The following is a 22589-nucleotide window of genomic DNA, read 5'->3' as shown; positions in this document are numbered from 1 at the left end:
CGTTGTGGTGGTGGGCTTTTATAAGATGGTAAGATGAGGATATCTGTGAACAGAGTCAAATTTCAATAATGTATGGATGACTAGAGCCCCTTAAGACTCCTGGGAACGTTCACATTTTAAAAATAGGCTGCTCAGTAACCCAAATCATCTTGCAACTGTTCAGATTTCAGACGCTGGAGGAAGAAGAAAAGCGTTCAGGGGTGTGGAAGCAAGTGTTCTGGGGCAGGACCCCACTCCGTGCAGGGTCCTGTCCCAGCCCCACGTTCCCATGCCCCCCCCCCCCCCCCCCCCCGGCCGAGGGTCTGGTCAGCTCCCACAGTGCTTCCTGGTTCTTCTCACCCTGGGGCCCCACGGTTTGGTGAACACGCCAAGGTCTGTTTTCTGTGGTTTTCGTTGCTTTAAGCAAGGACACAGCTGTGGTAGGAGGCCTGGATGATGGTAGGTGTTTTCAGGGTATTTGTAATGTCAGATATACTTAAGTTTTGTCTGCTTGTACTTTTTAAATAACCTGCCACACTCATTTAAAAGATGACATCAGTTAATATACTTACTGAATTATACACTTAAAATAATTAAAATGGTAACATTAAATTTTGTGTATTTTACAATTTAAAAGAGCATAATTTTTTAAAACACCATTGTCCTTCCTTTTTCTTACAATTAACTCTGTATGTAGAAGTATTACACAAAATACTTAGAAATATGAAATTTGTACTTAATAGGGTTGGTTTAAACCCTAAACATCAGTATTCATGTAGAAATAGCAATAAAATACTAACAATACCTACAATATACATTATTACTCTTACAATGTATATTTGACATAGTTTTAAAAAAGGTATTATTTGGTTTCATTTCCATTTTACGGATCAAAAGAAATATTTACGTGATATTAAAGTAAATTAGTATAACAACCAATACCAAATGAGAAACTGAACCTTTGCTGCCACAAGTTCTCTCTACAACATGGAGACCAAAAGAATAAAAAATATCCCCCAAACTAAATCACCCCTCAAGCTTTCTGAAATTAGCAGAGAATGTTTGCAGCTGACCTATTTCTCTCCCACACGACTGTGTTGATAATTGACTTCTGTCCCTCAGGGAAGTGCTCAAATATAATTGAGCAGCACCTGCCACATAGAGAGTACCGTTCTATGTGCCCGATAATTCCCATAAATATTGTACTTAGCTGAGGACTCAAGCACTCTGCTTTCTTCCTAACTGTATATCTCAGGGAAGAAATATTATAATTACCAAAGCTGAGTTATTATGAACATCTGGATGAAAATAAAGGAAATATTTTGAGTTATAAGTACCCAAGACATTTCTATTACTAAAAATTATTGAAAATTATGGCAATAATCACTTAAATTGCTCTGACAGTTTTCTTTAATCCTGTTGCTCTCGTCCCATGATATAAACCCTCTTCTAGAGATGAGAGCCACTCCGTTGTGTTCAATCCGAGGACAAGGAGGACAACGCCAGGGGTTTGATTTCCATGCAGGTTAAAAAATGCAGCTAAAAATGATAAAAGACTGCAGCTCCAAAATAAAGATAAATATGATCCACCCCCATTCCACACCACCACTTGAAAAACATCTGGGACACAGGCTTAATGCAAGTCCCTTTCCATACACGGGCCAACATCGGCACATTTGGACTAGGGCTACAACTGCGAACCCTCAGCTGGCATAGAAAATATGTTAATGAAAAAATCTGAAGCCAGTCACAAAAGATCATATATTATTGTACGATTCCAGTTACCTGACATGTCCAGAATAGGCGCATCTATCGACCCAGAAGTCCATTAAGGTGGCTAGGGCTGGGGTTGGGGAGGATGGGAAACGAATGCTAATGGGTGAAAGGTTTCTTTGGGGGTGATGAAAATATTGTAAAATTAGGTTATGGTGGTAACAGAATATAGTCTCTGAATTCCTAAAAGAATGACTTCACCCTTTCTGTTACTTAAACACACACACACACACACACACACACACAGTGAGCCAAATAAGAAAGTCATGCCTACTGAGCACTCCAACCTAACAGTGATCATTTTACCCAGCACTTGGAAATATAATCAGCACTTGAGTTGTTAACACTGGCACTAGACCGTTCGAGAAGAAAGTAGGAGAGTCTGATAAATTCACCTACATAAATTATTGTGCATTCCAAAATATGTTTCCCTAATTTAAAAATAATGATATCATTATTTTGCAGTGAATACTGCAAAAGTTTATCATTTCTGGTGATTCTGAAAACCAAGAAAAATGCAGATTCTTTTCAAGTTTATGTTTATAAAATATTTCCTCTCAAAACATAGACTACTGCTATAGTAATTAAATTGCAACCCTGGACAAAGGCACTCCAGCAACAGGAAAAGAACATAAAGTGAGAAATAAAATAGCAATGGTCTGTCATCCCAATGATGGCAGTGACATGATCGAAAGCTCCAGTATAGTAGCGTAAGTTCAACAGCCCCTCCCTCGCAATGCATTCAGTGCCTGAAGCACAAGTAATTACCTTTTCCACTCCATTTCTATAAGAAAGGACACGTTAAAGACGACAGGCAAGTCTGCAGAGGGGCAGGTTTACTCTGGCTAAAGTGAGAACCACCTTCAAGCTCGGCCTATATTCAGGCCAGGTTGAGCACACATCAGCCTTACCTATTTCCGAAAACGGGCTGTCATAGCACACACAGCTTATCATTACTGTCACTTGAAAGCAATAGAAGTATTCCCTTAAAACTGAATCTAAAACTTAGCCTTTTCATTAATTCAGGCTTCTAGTTCTAATCCTACCCCCTCTCCCAGGCCCCGTTCACATGGTTAACTCCCTGTAAAATCCCGATGTTTCACTCTGTAGTCTATAACTTAGCTTCTCTCCAGGGCAAGAGTGCTGAGTTCAACCTCAATGTTTTCCTGGCTCACGAAGTACCAGGACATGTAACTGTGTGAAGGCAGGACAATACTGGCTGCTTATGGGGCCGCCTTGGAGATAACAAGGCTCCTCTAGACACTAATCAATTTGACGATTTCTAACCTCGAGAGGTATTCTACCGAGTGTGTGTGTTGCGGATGGTTTAGGAAGTGCTCTGCACAACCCACAAAGGGAATATTAGTCAACACCTGGGCTCAAAGGAAGTCAAAAGCACCCAGCGGCCCTGTCTGCCCTGGACCCACCCTGCTCAGAGTCAGAGAATTGTTTCTGAGGCCGGAAACCCATTCTGAGCAAGCACAGTCCTTGGGAAGGAGGCTCAGCAAAGGGGGAGCAAGCAGAGAATGGCACTGCTTGTGGTCCTAGGAAGCATCTGTTCTACAATGTTGCTTAGAAAGCACGCAGAGGCCACACACTGAGCGCTACAGAGCCCAACAGGGCCTCGTGCCCACTCCACCCATGTCTGCGGATGTTCCCGGAGTCCTCAGTGGACCTGGGGAACTTGCATTGCCGGCTTGCTCTGATTAGGGTTTATGCTTTCTTCCGAGTCTGAGCTGCAGAAATGAGACCAAGGACTGGCCAAACTCAAAGGAAGATGATGAGCTTGGACAATGCCAAGACCTCAGCCAGAAAAGATGGGTCAGACCTAGATTTGCTGTGCCTGGCTCCCCCATTGTGTTAGGACAGTGGTCGGCAAACTGCGGCTCGCGAGCCACATGCGGCTCTTTGGCCCCTTGAGTGTGGCTCTTCCACAAAATACCGACTTCTGTGCATGGGCCACGAAGTTTCAATCGCACTGTATGTGCGTGCCCGCACGTGGTATTTTGTGGTATTTTGTGGAAGAGCCACACTCAAGGGGCCAAAGAGCCGCATGTGGCTCGAGAGCCGCAGTTTGCCAACCACAGTGTTAGAATCTCCAGGATTGGAGAGAACAGTTTCCACAACGAACTGCTCCACGTGGTTTGACCGAAGTACTAGTACATTCTCTCAATTACACCTCTGCTTCTCCCCTCGATAAGGAGCAGTCTGTGCTCCTTGCTAACACTGCCGAGTGGCACCTGGAGTAATTAAGGGGGGAGGGCCACGGCAAAGCCAACGTCATTTTCTTATGTTTCCACACAGCATCCTAGAAAGATATGAATCAGAATTTATCTGAGTTTCAATAAAATATGACCATCCTAAACTGAAGGCTAAATAGTCCTTTCTTCTACAAAAATGACATTTAGGGGACTCGGTGTGCCCCAAAACAGAGACTTGAAGGAAAGAAAAATGTCTGGTTCACTGATTAGCTGCCCAATAATTAGATTTGTCACTCGGGAGCATCGTCAATTCAGTTCCATTTACTCAAGCCCAAGAGCCAAAATTGTCACGAGAAGTAAGATGCATTATGGGAAGATGCATTCCAGAGAAAATTCACAAAGGAAACAGATATAAGCTTTTCCTTAAGGTTCCTTGTAACTGGATCATACTATTGAGCAAGGAAGTTCTACTTACAGAGCAAATAAAAACTTCCCATTTTGCTGGTGAAAAAAATGCTTCATGGTTGTTCATCCATGCAACTAAAATATAATAATGGCTGTGCCAGTCCTGGCTGCTTCCCTCAGATTTAGTCCTCCCCTTCCCCTCTGTGCTTTCTTTTCTATCTGAAAGGTCTGCAGACTGTTTCCCAGGCTCCTGTGTTAGCTGGCTTCCAGCAGGGCTCAGCCAATGGGAGGCACCCCAGGGAGCTGGGGGAAGGAGGGTGTGAGTTGGGAGTGGAAAAAAAGGAGAAGCCAGAGTATTTCCCCCCATTCTCTCCACCTCAAGTGGCTTCTTTGGCAGACGCTGCATCTCCTCTGCGTCTCTCTCTCTGTTTGTTTGTTGTTTTTTTTTAAATTGAGATATAATTGACAAATAAAATTAGTTTCAGGTGTCCAACATAATGATTTGGTATTCGCACATATTGCAAAATGATCACCACAAATCTAGTTAACATCCATCACCATTCACAGATACTTATAATTTTTTTCTTGTGATGAAAAGTTTTAAGATCAACTCTCTTAGCACCTTCCAAATATTCAAGACAATATTACTTATTAACTATCATCACCGCGCTGTATATTACATCCCCAGTTCTTACTTATTTTACTAGAGGCCGAGTGCATGACATTCGTGCACTGGCGAGGTGGGGTAGGCTCAGCCAGGCCTGCGCCCTCTCGCAGTCCGGGACCCCTCGGGGGATGTCCACCTGCTGGATATCCTTTGAGGGGTCCTTAGCGCTGCTACGGAGGTGGAGGAGGCTCCTGCCACCACCGCTGTGCTTGCCAGCTGTGAGCCTGGCTTCTAGCTGAGCGGTGTTCCCCCTGTGGGAGCGCAGACCACCAGAGGGCAGCTCCTGCATTGAACATCTGTCCCCTGGTGGTCAGTGTGAGTCATTGCAACCAGTCGTTCAGCCATTTGGTCAATTTGCATATTAGGGTTTTATAATATAGGATAATTAGCTGAAGTTTGTACCTTTTGACCTACTTTGCCCATTTCACCCACCCCCACCTTTGGTAACCACCAATCAGATCTCTGTATCTATGAGGTTGGGGTTTGTGGGAGGGGTTGTTTGGGTTTTTATTTTTAGATTCCACATAAAGATGAGATCATACAGTATTTGTCTTTCTCTGTCTAACTTATTTCACTTAGCATAATGTTCTCAAGGTCCATCTATATTGTTGCAAATAGCAAGATTTCCCTCTTTTTATGGCTTAATAATATAGCATAATATATACACCACAACTTCTTTTTTTTAATATATTTATTGATTTCAGAAAGGAAGGGAGAGGGAGAGAGAGATACAAACATGAATAATGAGAGAAAATCATTGATCGGCTAACTCCTGCTCTGACCCTACCGGGATCAAGCCCATAACCTGGACATGTGCCCTGACCAGGAATGGAACCGTGACCTCCTTGTTCATAGGTTGACGTTCAACCACTGAGCCATGCCAGCTGGGCTATAACACAATTTCTTTATCCATTCATCCATCCATGGACACTTTGGTTGTTTCCTTATCTTGGCTATTGTAAATAATGCTGCAATGAACAGGAGGGTATCTTTTCAGTTAATGTTTTTGTTTTTGTAGGATAAATACCAAGTAGTGGAATTTCTGGATCATGTGGTAATTCTACTTTTAATTTCTTGAGGCACCTCCATACTGTTTTCCATAATGGCTACACTAATTTCCATTCCCACCAACAGTGCACAAGGGTTCCCACATCTTTTCTCCACATCTTCACCACACTTGTTATTTCTTGTCTTTTTTATAAAAGCCATTCTGACAATGTGAGGTGATACCCTCTTCTCTCTTGCTCCTGCAGAACAGTACCCCAGTGGTTCCAGCACCTTCCAGGTGTTTCTGGCCCCTGGGCTCCAGTAACAATTTCCTCTCATTGTTCTTCTAGCCCAGAGGTGATAGTGGCTTCCTGTTATTGCTAACGTCTAGATTTAGCTTCTAATCTCTCTCACCACCTGCTTAATCATATCTCTACATTCAAGTCCCTCAGTTGTAAAAACTCACATAGCTTTATTTCTTGGTTAGACTCTGGGTATACAGTGACTAATAAATAAAACCAAACACACAACAACAACAAAAAACCCCTCCGTGTAACCATAAACAATAAAAACAAAAATTTCATCTCATGATAAAATGGGGGGGGGGGGGTGGGGGGAGAATACAGTCTCCAGATTATCCCATTATTGCTTTGTTCTTCACAATAACCACATAAACTAAGAATATCTCTAGGACCTAAGAGGAATAAGCTCCATATAGCCTTTCATGTGTCCACATCTATGTGTGCTTATATGTCTGTTTTGATTCTTCGGGGACAAAGAGGTTGTGGTGGAAAAACTGTAGAATCTGAGACTGTACCTTGCTATCAACTAGTGTGACTTTGGTAAGGCCTTTATGTCCCTTGGTCTCCATTTTATTTACCTGAAAATGGGGAATTGAAGCACTTTCCCTCTGCAATCTCCTCCTGTTCTAAAATTCTGTGAATCTAAGTTTATAAATAAATTTTGTGCATATATATGCCTCTAGGCATATGATTATTCTTAGAGCTATGCACAAAGTATATATACCGTCTGTTGATGAATTTGCATTTCATTGGAGAAAACTTGCATTTCATCAGAAAAAGGTTTCTATAATCAGTGCTCAAATTATAACCCAAAGAATCTTTTTGCCGACGTGTTTTATTATAGTATCAACTTAGTCTCTCAATATGTTTTAGACCTCTGAATACAGTGTGGGTTCATTGAATTATTGTAATGAGCATTTGATTAGCATACCTAAAAAAATAAAAGTTCCTTGCTCTAAGATAGATGGCTCCAAAGATGTCTACAACAATATCTTCTGTTCTACATGCTCTTTCGTAAGGCGACCTTGCTGCACCAGCAAAATATAGAGTCTACTTACCTTCCCTTTGAAACGAGGCTGGCTCTTCGGTCTGTTTTGACTTAAGAGGTTGGAATGGAAGTACTGTCAGAGAGCCTCTAATACTAGGTCTCACCAAATCTGCAGCTTCAGCCTTTCCTGCTGGGGATGCTCCTTCTAGGAACCCAGCCACCATGGAAGCTCATGCAACCACACGGAGAGGCTGGGTAGAGGAAAACTGAGCCTCCTGCCAAAAGCGCTAGGTTAGTCTCAGCCAGCAGCTAGCACCCACTGCACAACCAGGTGAGCTATTTTAGACCCTTCAGTCATGCCAGTGCCCAGATAACATCACAGAAAGCAGAACTGTCTGATCAGCCCACAGAAAACTATTTTTTTTAAAGTGTGGTTGCTTTAAACCACTACATTTTATGAAGGTCTGTTAAGAAGCAATTTCTCCTCATTAAACAAAAAGTTAAATGTGGAAGCAGAACTCCATGCCTAAAATGTGTCAAGCTAGTCCTGTATCCACCCGTTTCTTCATTCATTCAAATGAATACGTCTTTATTGAACATCTACTACTAAGCTAAATGCTGAGGATGCAAAGGAGACCAAATGCAGACATGTCCCTGCCCTGGTGGAACTCATTATCTGGATGAGGAGAAAGACATGAACAGAGAAATCTAATTACATGTTGAATTATAATAGTGGTGAGAACTGGCATAATGTACTCTGGGATGAGGTGCATGGTTAAGGAACTGACCTCATCAAAGGGGTTAGAAAAAGAAGTGATGACTAAAGTTAGATCTCGAGGAAGATTAAAAATTAAGTAGGCAGCAGGGAGAGCAAGAGCACTCCATAGAGAGGGCTCTCAGCATGTGCAAAGGGCCTGTGGCAGGAGAGAGGGTGATATGTTAAAGATCTGAGTTCAGAACTAAGAGATCTGGACTCAAGATGAGGCTTGGGGGCCAGGCCTTCTAAGACTGCAATCCTCATAAGGGCACACTTAACAAGGAGAGTTCAACCTACCAATCCCACCCTGGTCAGATTTTCTCTTCAAACCCCAATGGGGAGAAAGTTGGGAGTAACCCAAGGCAGAGTAACCTGCACCATACTAACTGTATGTGCAGGGACATCCTGGGTATTTCAATGCTCAGCGCACATGGGCATTTTGCCCATGCTCTCATTCCTTGCTATATTGCTGCACACTATGCTGTACCTAAATATTTCCTTTCTATACACCCATGTCTCCATACTACTCTATAAGATCCTTTGGGTATGGGGACTATGTCCCATTGATCTTTTTCATTCTTCTTTCACAGTATCTAGCAAACTGCTGAGCACATAGCAAATGTTTCCTAAAAATGTAAAACATGAATAAATGATCCATTCAGCTTGTCAGAAGCAATCTCCTAGGAGAAAACTCTACAGCCTCACTTGGAAAGCCATTCCAATGATAGCAATACTCTTAGAAAAGTTTTGCTGTAAAATCTCATTCCTTTCTTTTCTTTAAATCCCCACCTAAGGATATGCTTAGAAAGAGGAAGGCGGTTGGGGGGGGGGGGGGAGAGAGAGAGAGAGAGAGAGAGAGAGAGAAACGTTGACTTGAGAAACATTGATCGGTTGCCTTCCATACACGCCCCAACAGGTGATCCAACCACAACCCAGGATGACATGCAACCAAATGAGCCACTCGAGCTGGGCTAAAACCTCATTCCTTTTTAATTGTAGCCAGTTCTTAAGTTTCATCTTCAATGAAGACCAAAAGCAGTCCATCACATTTCCAAAGAATGCCTTCGTGTTCAGTTTGAAGATCATTCCTGGATCACCCCAAGCACTCTCTCCTTTCACTGGCAAAATACTTAATGTTCTCACCTTTCCTCAAAGAAACCACTTAGTTGCTCCCTGGATCCATTCCAGAACACCCATCCCTCCTAAACCGTAGAAGCCAGCAATCTAGTAAACCAGGAAACAAAGGTCAAGGGTGGTGAGGGAGTTTGTGCACAGTCCTCAGAGTGGAGGCATGCTCTCTTTCTCACTCTGCTTCCTTTCAGGCCAGCTCACATGTGTGCATATGTAGGTGTGTGCACATGGATTTGTGCACATATACACACAAAACACTAACATTTTTACCAGCTTTAAGAATAAACATTGTTTTTATTAAGTGAGTCTGCCAACTGTTCTCTGTCCAGTCTTACCCATCTGATTTGACACATCAATTTTTTTTTAGCGAAAGCTTCCTTTCTATATATTTGTAAATAATATGACAGAGAAATGAGCAGCACTGTTTTATTGATATTGCAATTATCTTCTTCATGCGCAAAAGCATCATACAGACTTGGAAATATCACCAGCACTCCAATGTATCAAGAATTCAAAAATAATAAATCATTGGTCGTTCAACAAATAATGAGACTCTAGTAACATAAAGAGCTGTTGTGCTTAAAAAATTATTTTAGCATTGGGGTGAAAACTGTTCAATTTTATTTCAAATAACACACTGTTACATTTCATTTGCAATCATTTTTCATACCTTCTCAAAGAAATAAAAATTCTCTCGGTTATTTTTATTGCAGCCATTATAGATATCTGTATTATGCCACTTAAATGAGATCAGGTGTAGGATACTTTCTGAACTGTACATGCTTGCAAAAATTATGTATTTTTTTGCAAAAATAAATAGGAAGGTTGTGTATCTGATATAATCACAACTACAGTAATTCCTACATTTAAATTAGACCATTTTATTAAACTAACAAATCCCAGTTTCAGAAAGATTTATGAAATATATTTGTTCTAAAAATCTGCATTGGTTTAAATTACTCCCAGAATTATTTACCATGCAACACTTTTCATATTTTTACGTCAACACATACCAGCACACTTAACAAGAACTTATACATGTATCATCTCACTTAATCGTGTATTGGAGCAAATTGAGGACAGGACATTAGAAAGACTATTGACTATATTGTTTGTGCTTGGAAGAATAAAGCATTAGTGACGTGATGGTGTAGATGAACTCAAACGCTTCAGTCAAACAGTTCATGGAATATGCTGATAGTATGTCTAAGAATTTTGCAACAATAAAACTACCACAAAGAAGTACCTATCAAGTAAACAACAATAAGATCTCAGTAACATAACTAAATTTGTTTAAAGATGAAGAATGTCTTATCAAATATGTAAATAATCTAAGCACAGCAAAGGGAACAGACTATTTTTAGAATGAATTCAGAATCCAAATATATTTATTTTAATAATGCTCATCTTAGTGCTCATTGAATTAAAGAGAAGTAATAGTATCTGTCTCTGCAGAAGATGAATATCTACATAATAAATATCTAATTATGCTTTATGGACCCTTTAGGAGAGGTCTGAGTCCAATTTTGAGTCTAATGCCCATCCAACATGGATAACCTGTTCAAACTGGTGAGATAATCCCTCAAGAAACACAGCAAAGCTGCCGCCAAAGGTTAAAAGCACATTACACAAAGCTCCCAGTGGCCTGAAGGGAAAAGAACTCGCCAAGGTCACTCCCGCAGTCCACAGTGGAGGCTGGAATAAAAGCAAGTGTCTTGGTGCAATGACCAAAGTCCTCGCAGGTCACCCCTAACACACACACCTTGACAAATCTGTTCCAAAAAGAGATCAAGGTGACTCCTTTTTTTTTTCTTTTTTTTTTAATGCTCTCCCTAGTACCCAGCAGATACGCAGAGGTGGTTTCATTTACAGCACATGTCAGTACCAAAATTAAGGGCCAATATCCTGCCTGGGTCAAGATAAAAGGCACCTAAACCTAAGCATTCAGGGTAACCTGCAATCTTTAGCACACACAACGCGCATGAGAGCCACGCAGAAAAAACAATCACTATGAAACAAACACACAAAACAACAACAACAACAAAGACAAGAAACAAACACTAAGTGTATCACCACCCATACCCCAGGCGCTGAGTGCCGGCCTTCGCTTATCTGGATTTCAATAGACCCAGCTATCTCCCTCATCTAGAGAACCAAGGAAGCAGTCCGAAAGTGAGCCCTAACTTTCTGCTCTAATTGTCTGTCTTGCGACTAGAGCTTGGAGATCTCTCCCAAGACCTAGACAAAGAAGAGGATTCAAAAAAGAAGAGACCCGTAACTCTCAGCCCAATCAAACCCGGTGCCCGGCGGCCCCACGGGCTTTGCTCACTCAATGTCCAGTTATACAACTTCGAGACTTCCCCACGCACTGAAGATGCCACGAGGAATACGCCCGTCTCCAGTGCAATGTCCCTGCGCTAAGCCGGGTCCCCGCCGACTTGGACTTGCGTCCAGACGCACAAACTTACTTCCCAGGGCGGTGCCGAGACGCCCGGACCCGCAGGGCAGGGTGAGCAGGGGCAAGGCGAGCAGGGGCAGGGCGAGCAGGGCGCAGCGGGAGCGCCCGCGGAGCGGGAAGGAGGCGCTCGGCCCCCGGACCCCCGCGCCGCGCTCTGGCCTCCTGCCCAGCCCGCCCCCCGCCTCCGCGCCGCGCCCGCCTCCTACCTGTCTGAGGATGAAGCTGGTCGAAGTGGTGCTGCCATCGGATCTTTTCAACCTGCTCCTCCGGGTCGTGGTGCCTCGGGCCACCTGGACTCGATACACGGGGCCAGAGAGAAGCGGGTGAGGACCGCACCGTGGAGAGCAGCGACCTCCCCCGGCTCCAGTCCGCCTCGGAACCAGCTCCCTGGGGTCCCCCAGAGCCCGCACCCAAGTCTCCTCCGCGGCCCCCAAGTCCAGCCCCCACCCCCACCCATCCACTCTAAGCCAAGACAACTGAAAAGATGCCCGAGAGGAGCAGCCCGCGAGCACCCACCACATCCATTAACAAAGACTCTCAGGGTGCGGGGTCCGAGTCCCCGGCATCTGCTGGGGAAGGCTGCGGGCTCGGAAGCGGGAGCGCAGAGACGAGTCGAGGTGAGGAGGAGGAGGAGGAGGAAAAAGAGGAGGAGGAGAAAGAGGAGGAGGAGGAGGAGAAAGAGGAGGAGCGGGAGGAGAAAGGGACGCGGAGGAGGGTGGGGGAGAGGCCGCCCGCTCCCAGGACTGGGGGCCCGGCGCCTGGCACGAAGGCGGGGCGCTGTGGGGCGGCCGAGGAGGGGGAGGCGGGGGAGGGGGCGGTACCTGCGAGGTGGGCGAGGGCGGCCCGTCCGCGGTCCCGTTCTTGGCGTAGGAGGAGGACATGCTTCCCAGCCGCTGGCCAGCCCGCGCGCGGTGGGCGGAGGACCCGCAGGCCCCCGGAGACTCGGCCGCGGGGGAGGGGAGGGCGGCAGGACGTCCCCACCGGCTTCGGGACCGCGCCGGCTCGCGGCTCCCTGCCCGCACTTCGGGGAGCGCGACACCTTAAAGGGACCGAGGCGCGTGCCCCGCGCCGCAGCGGCGTCCGGGCAGCGCCCCGCAGGCGGAGGTCCCGCCGAGGGCTTCTCGGGATCTCGCCCACCCGCGCCGACGGGGAGAAGCGCGCTCCCACCGAGCCGGCGCCTTACAGCGGAGCTTCCCAGAGGATGGAGGGAGCGGGGAGTCTGCGGTGGGGGTGGCGGGATTAAAATAGTCTGCACAGTTTAAAACGAGACAAAGGTGGCACGGTTCATGAATCAGGACTTGGGGAGGGACGCCGGTGCGGTGCCGAGAGTGGGAAGAGCCGGCCGACTGTGTGTGTGTGTGTGTGTGTGTGTGTGTGTGTGTGTGTGTGTGTGTCTGTGCGTGTGTCTGTGCCCGCGCGAGTGTTTGCTGCACTGGAATTTTAAAAGGGCAAGAGCAGAACCTTCTTTCTGCGACTTCACTCATCAGCCCACTGTGGGAAGGCATGGGGTTTTGTGGTTTGTTTTTTGCCCGTGTTTTTGTATTCTTTTTGCCGACTCTGGCCTCAGAACCGCGAGCCGGAGTCAACCGGGCAGCCCCGGAGATCCTGCCCACCTGCGTCTGACGGGAGATGCAGCCCCACGGGGGAGCTGCTTGTCCTGAGGAGTTTTGAAGGTCACGTTACACCTGCTAAAAAAGCTGGAGTTGGCCACGTGCCGCCCATGTCTGCGTGGATCGCTGTTTGCAAGGGAGGAAACTCATCCATAAAACCGTGCACAATCTTTTGCTGTTGTTGCAACCCTGGGTTCTCTTCTGCACGTACATACTATAGGTCAATTTGAGATCAAAGTAAGCAAATTGTGAAGAGCTGGAATTTGAAGTAACAGGAAAAATACATGCAACTTAAAAAAATAAAAAGATCCGTTTAACTATAGTTACTGCATGAGAAATCCATCTTTAAAATAGGCATAGTATCTTAAATCGCTAGATTAGACCATATCATATTGCATTCCAGGATTTTTTTTTTAATCGAAACTGCCATGTTTCTTTTAAAAATGGCTTGGCATTATTGAAGTCATGATTATATCTTACTATTCACCAGACACTTACTTCCATTCCTTCCCCCCCACTTCACTTAATCCAGACTGTCATTTCTTTCCAACTGTCTAATAACTAGTCTCTGCCCCCAGGCTCCCTACTGCGTGCAAACTGGCACGCGCACATACACACACACACACACACACACACACCTTCAATCCATCTACACACTACAGGCAAAGCCATTTTCTTACATACCTCTTTGTCCCAGTCACTCTTCTCTAAAAAGAACTTACTGTTCTCAGCAGTCCAGAAGATAGGGACCAAACTCCACTGGTCCAACATCCAAGCCCTCCTCTCCCCTGCTATTCTGGTCACCACCTCATTTCTTCAACTTGATCTCTTCCTACAGACCTTTGGGCAAGCAGGCAGGTCTGCACATTATTGCTTCGGCATACCAAATACAACCCCACTTCAGCATCCCTGCCTTGGAAAGTGCGTTCCCCCAACACACACACACACACACACACGCACACACACACACACACACACACACACACACGGCTGAATCCTGCTCTTCTCCAAACCTGGCTGAGCTCATTCTTCCTCCAGGACTGACCACTCCGGTGCTGGGTAGTTTCTTGTGCCCCTGAAAAACTGGAGCAATTATTCTCTGGGCATTTACATAGGCTGCCTTGGTTTATTAGTTCTCCTTTTGTGAAACTCTCCTAATTTCTAAAATAGGTTTTTAGTTTTTTATCTTCTATTCTTCCACCTCACATATAGTAGATATTCCATAAAGTGTATGGGTAATGGTGTGTCTGCAAAATCAGAACTCCCTGCTTTGGTTACGGTCAACTCAATCCATTTTTAGTTCTGAGCCATTTTCATAAGTGATATTTAATCAATATTTATCGAATGAGTTATTATATGGGCACCGGAATTTGAGTTTCCTGGTTTTCCACTGCCCAGAGTCTCACTGGTTTTGATTTCTCAAAAAAGAACCTATAGCAGCAGGACAGCGAGGACCTCTCTGCACCCACCCCACAGCAAAACTGGGAAAAATTATTTTCAAAAAATTATTTAAATCTCTGGAAGTGGTCCCAAATCCTAGCCAAAAGAAGGCAAATGAAGAAACATTTAAGAAAATTCACTAAAGGTCAATAATGTAAGTGAGAGTCTGTGGTATTTGAACCAACTACCTCCCTCCCTGCTTCCAGTCAGCTCAGCGAGAGGGAAACTCCACTCCACAGTGGTGCAGCCTAGATACAGGGTTCCTCTCCCCCCAGCTCCCACTGGCAGGGTTACCTTCCTGGGAGGGAAAGGACGTCAGCATTTACCATCCTGTCCCTAGATGCCTGTTGCTGAGGCTACGTTCCCATCAAATACAGCAGAGAGATGGGGGCTCCCTTGTTTAGCCCAGTCCTACCTACTCATGGGATGGAGGCTCTATTGTGGGCACAGCACCCCCGAGAATATTGGGACCCTGACTGCTCCTGGAGAGGCAAGCCAGGAGACCTGGGACTACTGTCCCTCCCTACCAAGCACTGAGCTCCTAAAGTGGGGGTGTCACTCAGAGAGAGGTGCATCATTGTCCCTGACCCCAGCACCAGAATTCAAAGAATGAAGTTGGATCCTTACCTCATGCCCCATACAAAAATTAACTCAAAATAGAACAGAGACCTAAATGAATGAGCTAAAAATGTAAAACTACCAGAAGAAAACACTGGCAATGGATTCTTAGATATGACACCCAAAGCATAAGCAACAAAAGAAAAAAAAAACACAAATTGGACTTCATCAAGAAAGTGAAATCACAACCCACAGAACGGGAGAAAATATTTGCAAAGCATATATCTAATAAGGGACTCCTAGCTGATTTATATATATAATCTTACAACTCAGTAATAATAAAAAGATAAATAACCCAAATTTAATGTTGGGCAAAGAGTCTGAATAGACATTTCTCCAAAAGAAGATGCACAGATGGCCAATAAGCCCATGAAAAAGATGCTTGACATCATTTAGCCATCAGGCGAATGCAAATCAAAACCACAGTGAGATACCACTTTATACTCACTAGAGTGGCCATAATCAAAAAGTCAGGTAACAAGTGTTGATAAGGATATAGAGAACATGGAACTGAAATACACTGCTGATGGGACTGTAAAATGGTACAGCGGATGTGAAAAACATTTTGGCAGTTCCTCAAAAAATTAAATACAGAGTTACTATAGGACCCAGCAGTTCTACTCCTAGGTATATATCCAAGATAAATTCCGGGAGTCAAGAACATGGGCAGATATGTACAATTCTCTTGGAGGAAAGGAGAAGATTAAAAAAATACAAACAATACAACCCTCCACATGAAGGATTAAGATACTGAATGATGTAAATTAAATTCCAAATAATATTCAAGTTCTAGTTTTTCTACCTGCTCTATGCCCAGTGAAGAACACAGGCTTTCAGAGATTCAAAGTTGGAATAGAACTTGAATGAATCTATACTAGTGGTTCGCAGTCAGGATAACATGTGGGACATAAAAGTCGGGACATCCAACTGTCAGGAGGTTACATAGCATTTGCTTTTTCCTTAGTCCCCATATCCTCTTTCAATGTCTGTTGCTAATGTTACCTGCCCAAGTATCTGACTACGACCTTTCAACCTTCTAGGTGTTGCCTTTATGGAGTGTTTTTCATAACCACTTGCCCCTCCTCCACCCCACAGCAAGGGTCAGTGATGTACAGTTTCAAGCCACAAGTCAGAAAGAAATGTTCAGGGTGCTTCTGCCTCTGCTGCAGGCCTGGGCTCAGGTGCAGAAATGAGCATTTTGTTCTGGAAAGCAGCCATGGGGATTGTCTGATGAGCAGGAGATGCTAAGGTATTTTTCTTCTTTTTGACAGAGCCATTGGTCTCTAGCCCCCTTGTCTCTTGATAGTTAAAATAATGCCATATCAAGTTGATTCTAGGACAACTTGATGTTTAAGAAGCATCATCGATTGAATAGACTTAAGGGAATAAAATGAAGCCTTACAATACATGTTGATCCATTGTAAAATACATCCTGATTTCACACAGGTTAAATGGAATGATAATGATAAGCACAAGGATAAGAAAGGGTGAAAGAAAACTCACGTTTACTGAAAGCCAGGCATTGTGAGGTGCTATGCGCTCTCTGCTAAATTCATCTTTATTCTTCACTAGAGGCCCGATGCACGAAATTTGTGCAAGAGTAGGCCTTCCTTCGCCCGGCTGCCGGCACCGGTTTCCCTCTGGCACCCAGGACCCGGGCTTCCCAGCACTTGGGACCCGGGACCCAGGCTTCCCTCGCAGCCCCAGCTTCCTCTGGAAGGATGTCCAGTCTAACTAGCAGATTACGCTTTTATTATTATATATTCCACAAACATTTCCTGTGCCTAAGCTAGGGCAGTGGTCGGCAAACCGCGGCTCGAGAGCCACATGTGGCTCTTTGGCCCCTTGAGTGTGGCTCTTCCACAAAATACCACGTGCGGACCTGCACGTACAGTGCAATTGAAACTTCATGGCCCATGCGCAGAAGTCGATTTTCGGCCTGGGCGAGTCTATTTTGAAGAAGTGGTGTTAGAAGAAGTGGGGGGTGTCGGTCGGCGGAGCGACAGGAGACGCAGCACAGGCGGGCCACGGGATACGCCGAACGGGGGAGGCACAAGTTGAGTGAGCCAGTCAGTCAGCAGTCTCATTGTGCAGTGGTTAGTGCTAGTTGCGTTCGTAAATCGAGCGCGGGTGACAAAAGTACCCACTCGAAGCATAAAGTTACCTGTATTTTTCCAACCAGCTGCAAATCCTACGGGTATTTTTGTCATCAATTTAAGAATTGTAATTCTTTTGTGTTGGTGGCTTTATTATTATTTTAGCAAAGGCCAGTTTAGGAGTGCCCTAATTAAGTTAATAACAATGTACCTACCTATATAGTTTAAGTTTAAAAAATTTGGCTCTCAAAAGAAATTTCAATCGTTGTACTGTTGATATTTGGCTCTGTTGACTAATGAGTTTGCCAACCACTGAGCTAGGGCCTGGGAATACACCAGTGAATAAAACAGTTCCAAGTTTTAAAAGATTTTACAGACCTAGTCGGGGTAGAACACTTTCAGATACAAATAGCAAAACCCTACCAAAAGTAGTCTAGACAAATAGAGGTAACAGATAAAGCGTTTATTTTTTCACATAAGAAGTCCAGAGGAAGATAGCCTAGAACTGGTACAGCCACTTAGAGGTGTCATCTAGGAGCCAGGTACTCTGAATCTTCCTGAACCATCGTAACTTTCTTCCCCATGGTCACAACATGATCGCTTTAGCTCCTGACATTGCACCTGCCTCCTAAGCCAGAAGAAGGGGAGCAAAAAACCTTTTCCTTCCAAGTTTTTTCTTTCTTCCTAGGAAGCCCTCCCCAGAAACTATGACCTATATCTCACTGACCAAAATCATGTCATGTGGCCACCCGGGTTGCAAAGGAGTCTTGGAAGGCAAACGCTATTAACTTGTTTGCTGATTTCCATATGAAGGCTGCAAATGCATATTGAATGGGCCAAACTATAGCATCTGAGACAGAGCCAGAGCCTTTTGACACAAAGACAGGTCATCCCAGTTTAACATGACAACCCCTATAACATAGTCACAAGGTGCAGCATGGTCTGGGGCCAGAATCAGGGAAATTTGAGCCAACCCTTGAAAGACAATTTGTTAGATGGGTAAAAGAATTTCAGAGAAAAATAACAGGGCCAAACACAGGTGTGAAAAAGCAAAATTGACACCTGAGGAATTTGGGGTTTGAAGGGTTGGAATCTAGCGTGTGTGCAGGAAAGTGGAAGAAGGGGTTAGCAGGGCCGCCAACGGTGAGATCGTGAAGATCCTACTATGTGATTCTAAAGAATCTGGTCCTTATCCAGAACATAAAAGAACCCCATGCTCAGGCTGGGTGCTCTCAGCAACTCTGATTTTTGAAGAAACCAGGCTATGTAGGCCCTGGGTCCCAAAGCTTCGACTCAAAACTACTCTCCTAGCTCAAAACAGCCTCAACCAGTTGTCACCGGGTGTTTTCCTCAGCAGTGCCTTGAGTTTTGCTTTTCTCTAGTCACAAAACACAGAATTCTGTAAGCTTCCTTAAGTTATTGCTTTCTCCACCCGACCCCTCCTCCTCACAGAATCTGAGAGAGCCCATCTGTTTACATCAAGCTCTGGTCTCACCTGCATGACGGGGCTAATTGTACTGCAAGGTACACATTACACAGATCCAGCCACCCTTATGCTCTTCTACGTGAGTATTCGCACATCTGAAGGCATTTTCTACCTGGGGGAGCCCTTTGGGACCCCATTCATCTCAGTGTTTTGTGGGAAAGGAAGCTGTCACCGGAGATAACTTGACAACCTTATCACACAAATTATTTCTAGGTAATTGTCCCTCTAGTGTAGTGAGGAAAAGCACATGCTTGCGCAAGAGACAAAGCCTGTTTTAGAATCCCAGCTTTGCCACTTACTAGCTTGTGAAGATTAATCTCTTTGTCTGCCTGTCTTCCTAACAAGTGTTACGAGAATTCAATGACAATGTATATGAAAATGGTTTTCAATCAAGGCAAAGTGCAATACCTACCATTACACAACTAGTGAGTGCATGGCGAAACCACAAATACAGCTCAGGCGTGGAAACTCAAGTTCTTAGCATCCCCAGCATATAACAATGTTATTGAATGCATTAACGAATGCTAATAAATCTTTTAATTTTTTCATGTTTCAAAATAGAAGAGACAGGAGCAGTTTGAAACTTTTATTCCCATCTCCAATTGTAGGGCCTCTGTCTCTCTTAAGGAGGTTTCTAAAAGAATGTCTCAGCCCTGACCGGTTTGGCTCAGTGGATAGAGCATCGGCCTGCGGACTCAAGGGTCCCGGGTTCGATTCCGGTCAAGGGCATGTACCTTGGTTGCGGGCACATCCCCAGTGGGGAGTGTGCAGGAGGCAGCTGATCGATGTTTCTAACTCTCTATCCCTCTCCCTTCCTCTCTGTAAAAAATCAATAAAATATATTTAAAAATACATAATAAAAGAAGGTCTCAGTTTTAACAATTAGGTCAGCTGTAAATATATTAATTCTAGCCTTTGACTGAAAACGATGGTATGCTTATACCAGAGAATCTTAACAAGAGCTTATTTGACCCTGGCAGAGTGACAGAGCAATTCGACTTTATATTTACCACACTGGCAACACAGTGGGCAGGACTATCTCTGTGACCGATACTGTATAAAGGAACCCTCCACATTCACTCCAATCTTCTCCCCTGCCTTCTCTCCATACATTTAGAGGCTGGAAAACAAAATATTCACTTTCCCAGACTCACTTGCCTCTTAAGTGAGTAGCCTTTTGACCCCGTTTTTGCCAATGATTCACAGGTGAAAATCCCAGGGGGGTTCCCAGGAAAGAAATATGGTAAGATTATTTTGGGCTGGCATTTTAAGTCCCGTTTTTCTTTTTAGACAATGCACTTTTCACAATACTTGTCTGAAGTTACTTGGAGGGGGAAAATATGTGACAGCTAAAAACTGTCTCTACATTGACACCTAACACATCCGTTCATGTGATATCTGTTCACCACTGGGAGCTCTAATCTAACAAGATAGCACTGACACCCCTTGAGGTGTGTGACACAGTGATCAGGTGAGGACAAGGCTGTCACCCCTTAGGACTGCCAACTATATAGCTATAGGGTTGATCTGTCATAGTTGTACAACTTAGGTCCTAGAACTACCCTTAGGGTGTGTTATAGCAGTGTCAAAGAGTGGCTGGTCAAAGAACAGTCTTAGTTGGGCAACTACTTCATGCAAAACAATGAAGCTGGACTCCTGCCTCACACCATCTACACGATTTAACTCAAAATGGGTCACAGACCTAACTATAAGAGCTAAAACCATAAACATCTTAGAAGAAAATAGGAGAAAATTTTCATGACCCTGGATTTGGCAATGGACTCTTAGATATGATACCAAAAGCATAAGCAACAAAAGAAAAAATAAACTGGATTTCATCAAAATTAAAAACTTCCGTGAATCAAAGAACATCATCAAGAAAGAGAAAAGACAACCTACAGAATGAGAGAAAATATCTGCAAATCGTTTATCTAGTAAGGGTCTAGTATCCAGAATATATAAATAACTATTACAACCCAACAACAAAAAGACAACCCAATTAAAAAATAGGCAAAAGACTTAGACATTTCTCCAAACAAGTTATACAAATGGCCAACAAGCATGTGAAAAGATGCTCAACATCATTAGCCATTAGGGAAATGCAAACTAAAACCACAATGAAGTACTTCAACATCTGCTAGAATGGCTATAATTTTTAAAAACAGGAAATAAACCTTGGTGAGGATGTAGGGACATTGGAACATTCATCATTGCTAGTGGGAATGTAAAATTGTTCAGCTGTGTTAAGTTTGGCAGTTCCTCAAAAAATTAAACATAGAATTACCATGTATCTCAAAGAACTGGAAATTGGTACTCAAATACAGGTACACACACATTCATAGCAGCACTATTCACAATAGCCAAAAGGTGGAAACAGCCCAAGGACCACCAACACATGAACAACATAGACCACAGTGTATGTATGTGAATCTCATATACGGTGGTCTATGTGGAAATGAACCTCACAAACATTATGCTAAGCGAAAAAAGACACAAAGTTCTAATTTTGGAACTAGAGGTGGGGTTTGTACAACATTGTGAATGTTCTAAATGCCACTGAATCACATTCACTTTAAAATGGCCAATTATATTATACCTTGGCCAGTGTGGCTCAGTTGGTTGGAGCATTGTCCTGTGCACCAAAAGGTTACAGGTTTGATTTCTGGTCAGGGCACATAACTAGGTTGCGGGTTCAATATCTAGTGGGCACATGTACAGGAGGCAACTGATCGATCTTTCTCTCACATGGCTGTTTCTCTCCCCTTTCCTCTCTCTTTAAAATCAGTAAAACATATCCTCAGATGAGGATAAATGAATAAATGAAAGAACAAATAAATAGGCTAATTATATGTATCATCTCAATTCTTAAAAAATGATAGCTGCACATATGTAATATCTTAATCAATAAAAAAAAATGATAGCTGGCTCCTTTGACCAAAGTGTAATCAGTAAAGGTCACTGATTCGCTATAAAGGTACTGGGAAGCCTTTATTTTACTCTTTAGGATATTAAATGGTGTAAAATAAGAACAAAACCAAACTCTATTCTTCGGTATTATTTGTGGGGAATATTCATCCAGTTTTGTTTCTTCTGTTCCTCTGTTTGTCTTTGAACATTTTCCTTCCAACACCCACTACTCAAGATGGGCAGAAGAGTGGACAGTAAATGTATAAATTATTTGTTAACACCTCTGGCATAAAGAAATCAATTATTGAAATACAGATGTGGTATTTAAAAAATCAGTAAAATGGGATTGCGGAATTAACTGGGAGTTTGGTTTCATTTATCCAGGCCATTTCACTCTAGTTTAGAAAACATAAAAACTGCTACTGGACTAGACATTTGTCTCAGAAGTCTTGTGACAATTTTAGCCAATCTTATAAGTTTGGAGTGCTTGGCACTCAATTTCGCTGCATACTTTTATCTATGTTTATTAGTTTCCTAGGGATGCCCTAACAAAGTACTTCAAACTGTGGCTTAAACAACATAAATTTCTTCCCTCTCAGTTCTAAAGGCTAGAAATTAGAAATGAAGGTGTCAGCAGGACCAAGTTCCCTCTAGGCCAGTGATGGCGAACCTTTTGAACTCGGCGTGTCAGCATTTCGAAAAACCCTAACTTAACTCTGGTGCCGTGTCACATATAGAAACTTTTTGATATTTGCAACCATAGTAAAACAAAGAGTTATATTTT

The 22589-nt window shown here is 43.7% G+C and overlaps 1 protein-coding gene across 2 annotated transcripts in view; it reads right to left on the bottom strand.

Moving 5' to 3' along the window:
- Nucleotides 1-12546, bottom strand: part of CACNB4 (calcium voltage-gated channel auxiliary subunit beta 4) — a 238341-nt gene extending 225795 nt beyond the window's left edge. Inside the window, exons 1-2 of one of the 2 annotated variants that reach the window (XM_070422998.1) lie at nt 12470-12546; nt 11855-11938 (exon numbers count right to left, since the gene is read on the bottom strand). In XM_070422998.1, coding sequence (XP_070279099.1) covers nt 11855-11938; nt 12470-12529 — 144 coding nt within the window. In that variant the 5' untranslated portion in view covers nt 12530-12546. Of the gene's footprint in view, nt 1-11854; nt 11939-12164; nt 12246-12469 lie in introns of those variants that run through there. The other variant, XM_070422999.1, reaches the window with a different exon arrangement.
- Between the last annotated feature and the right edge of the window lie 10043 nt (nt 12547-22589).

The sequence above is a fragment of the Myotis yumanensis genome, unplaced genomic scaffold (genome assembly GCF_028538775.1).
Source record: "Myotis yumanensis isolate MYYU_CA2020_CCGP unplaced genomic scaffold, mMyoYum1.0.hap1 SCAF_8, whole genome shotgun sequence".
In the NCBI taxonomy this organism is placed as follows: Eukaryota; Metazoa; Chordata; class Mammalia; order Chiroptera; family Vespertilionidae; genus Myotis; species Myotis yumanensis.
Note: the sequence above shows the minus strand (reverse complement) of the source record. Positions and strands in the feature narration are given on the sequence as shown.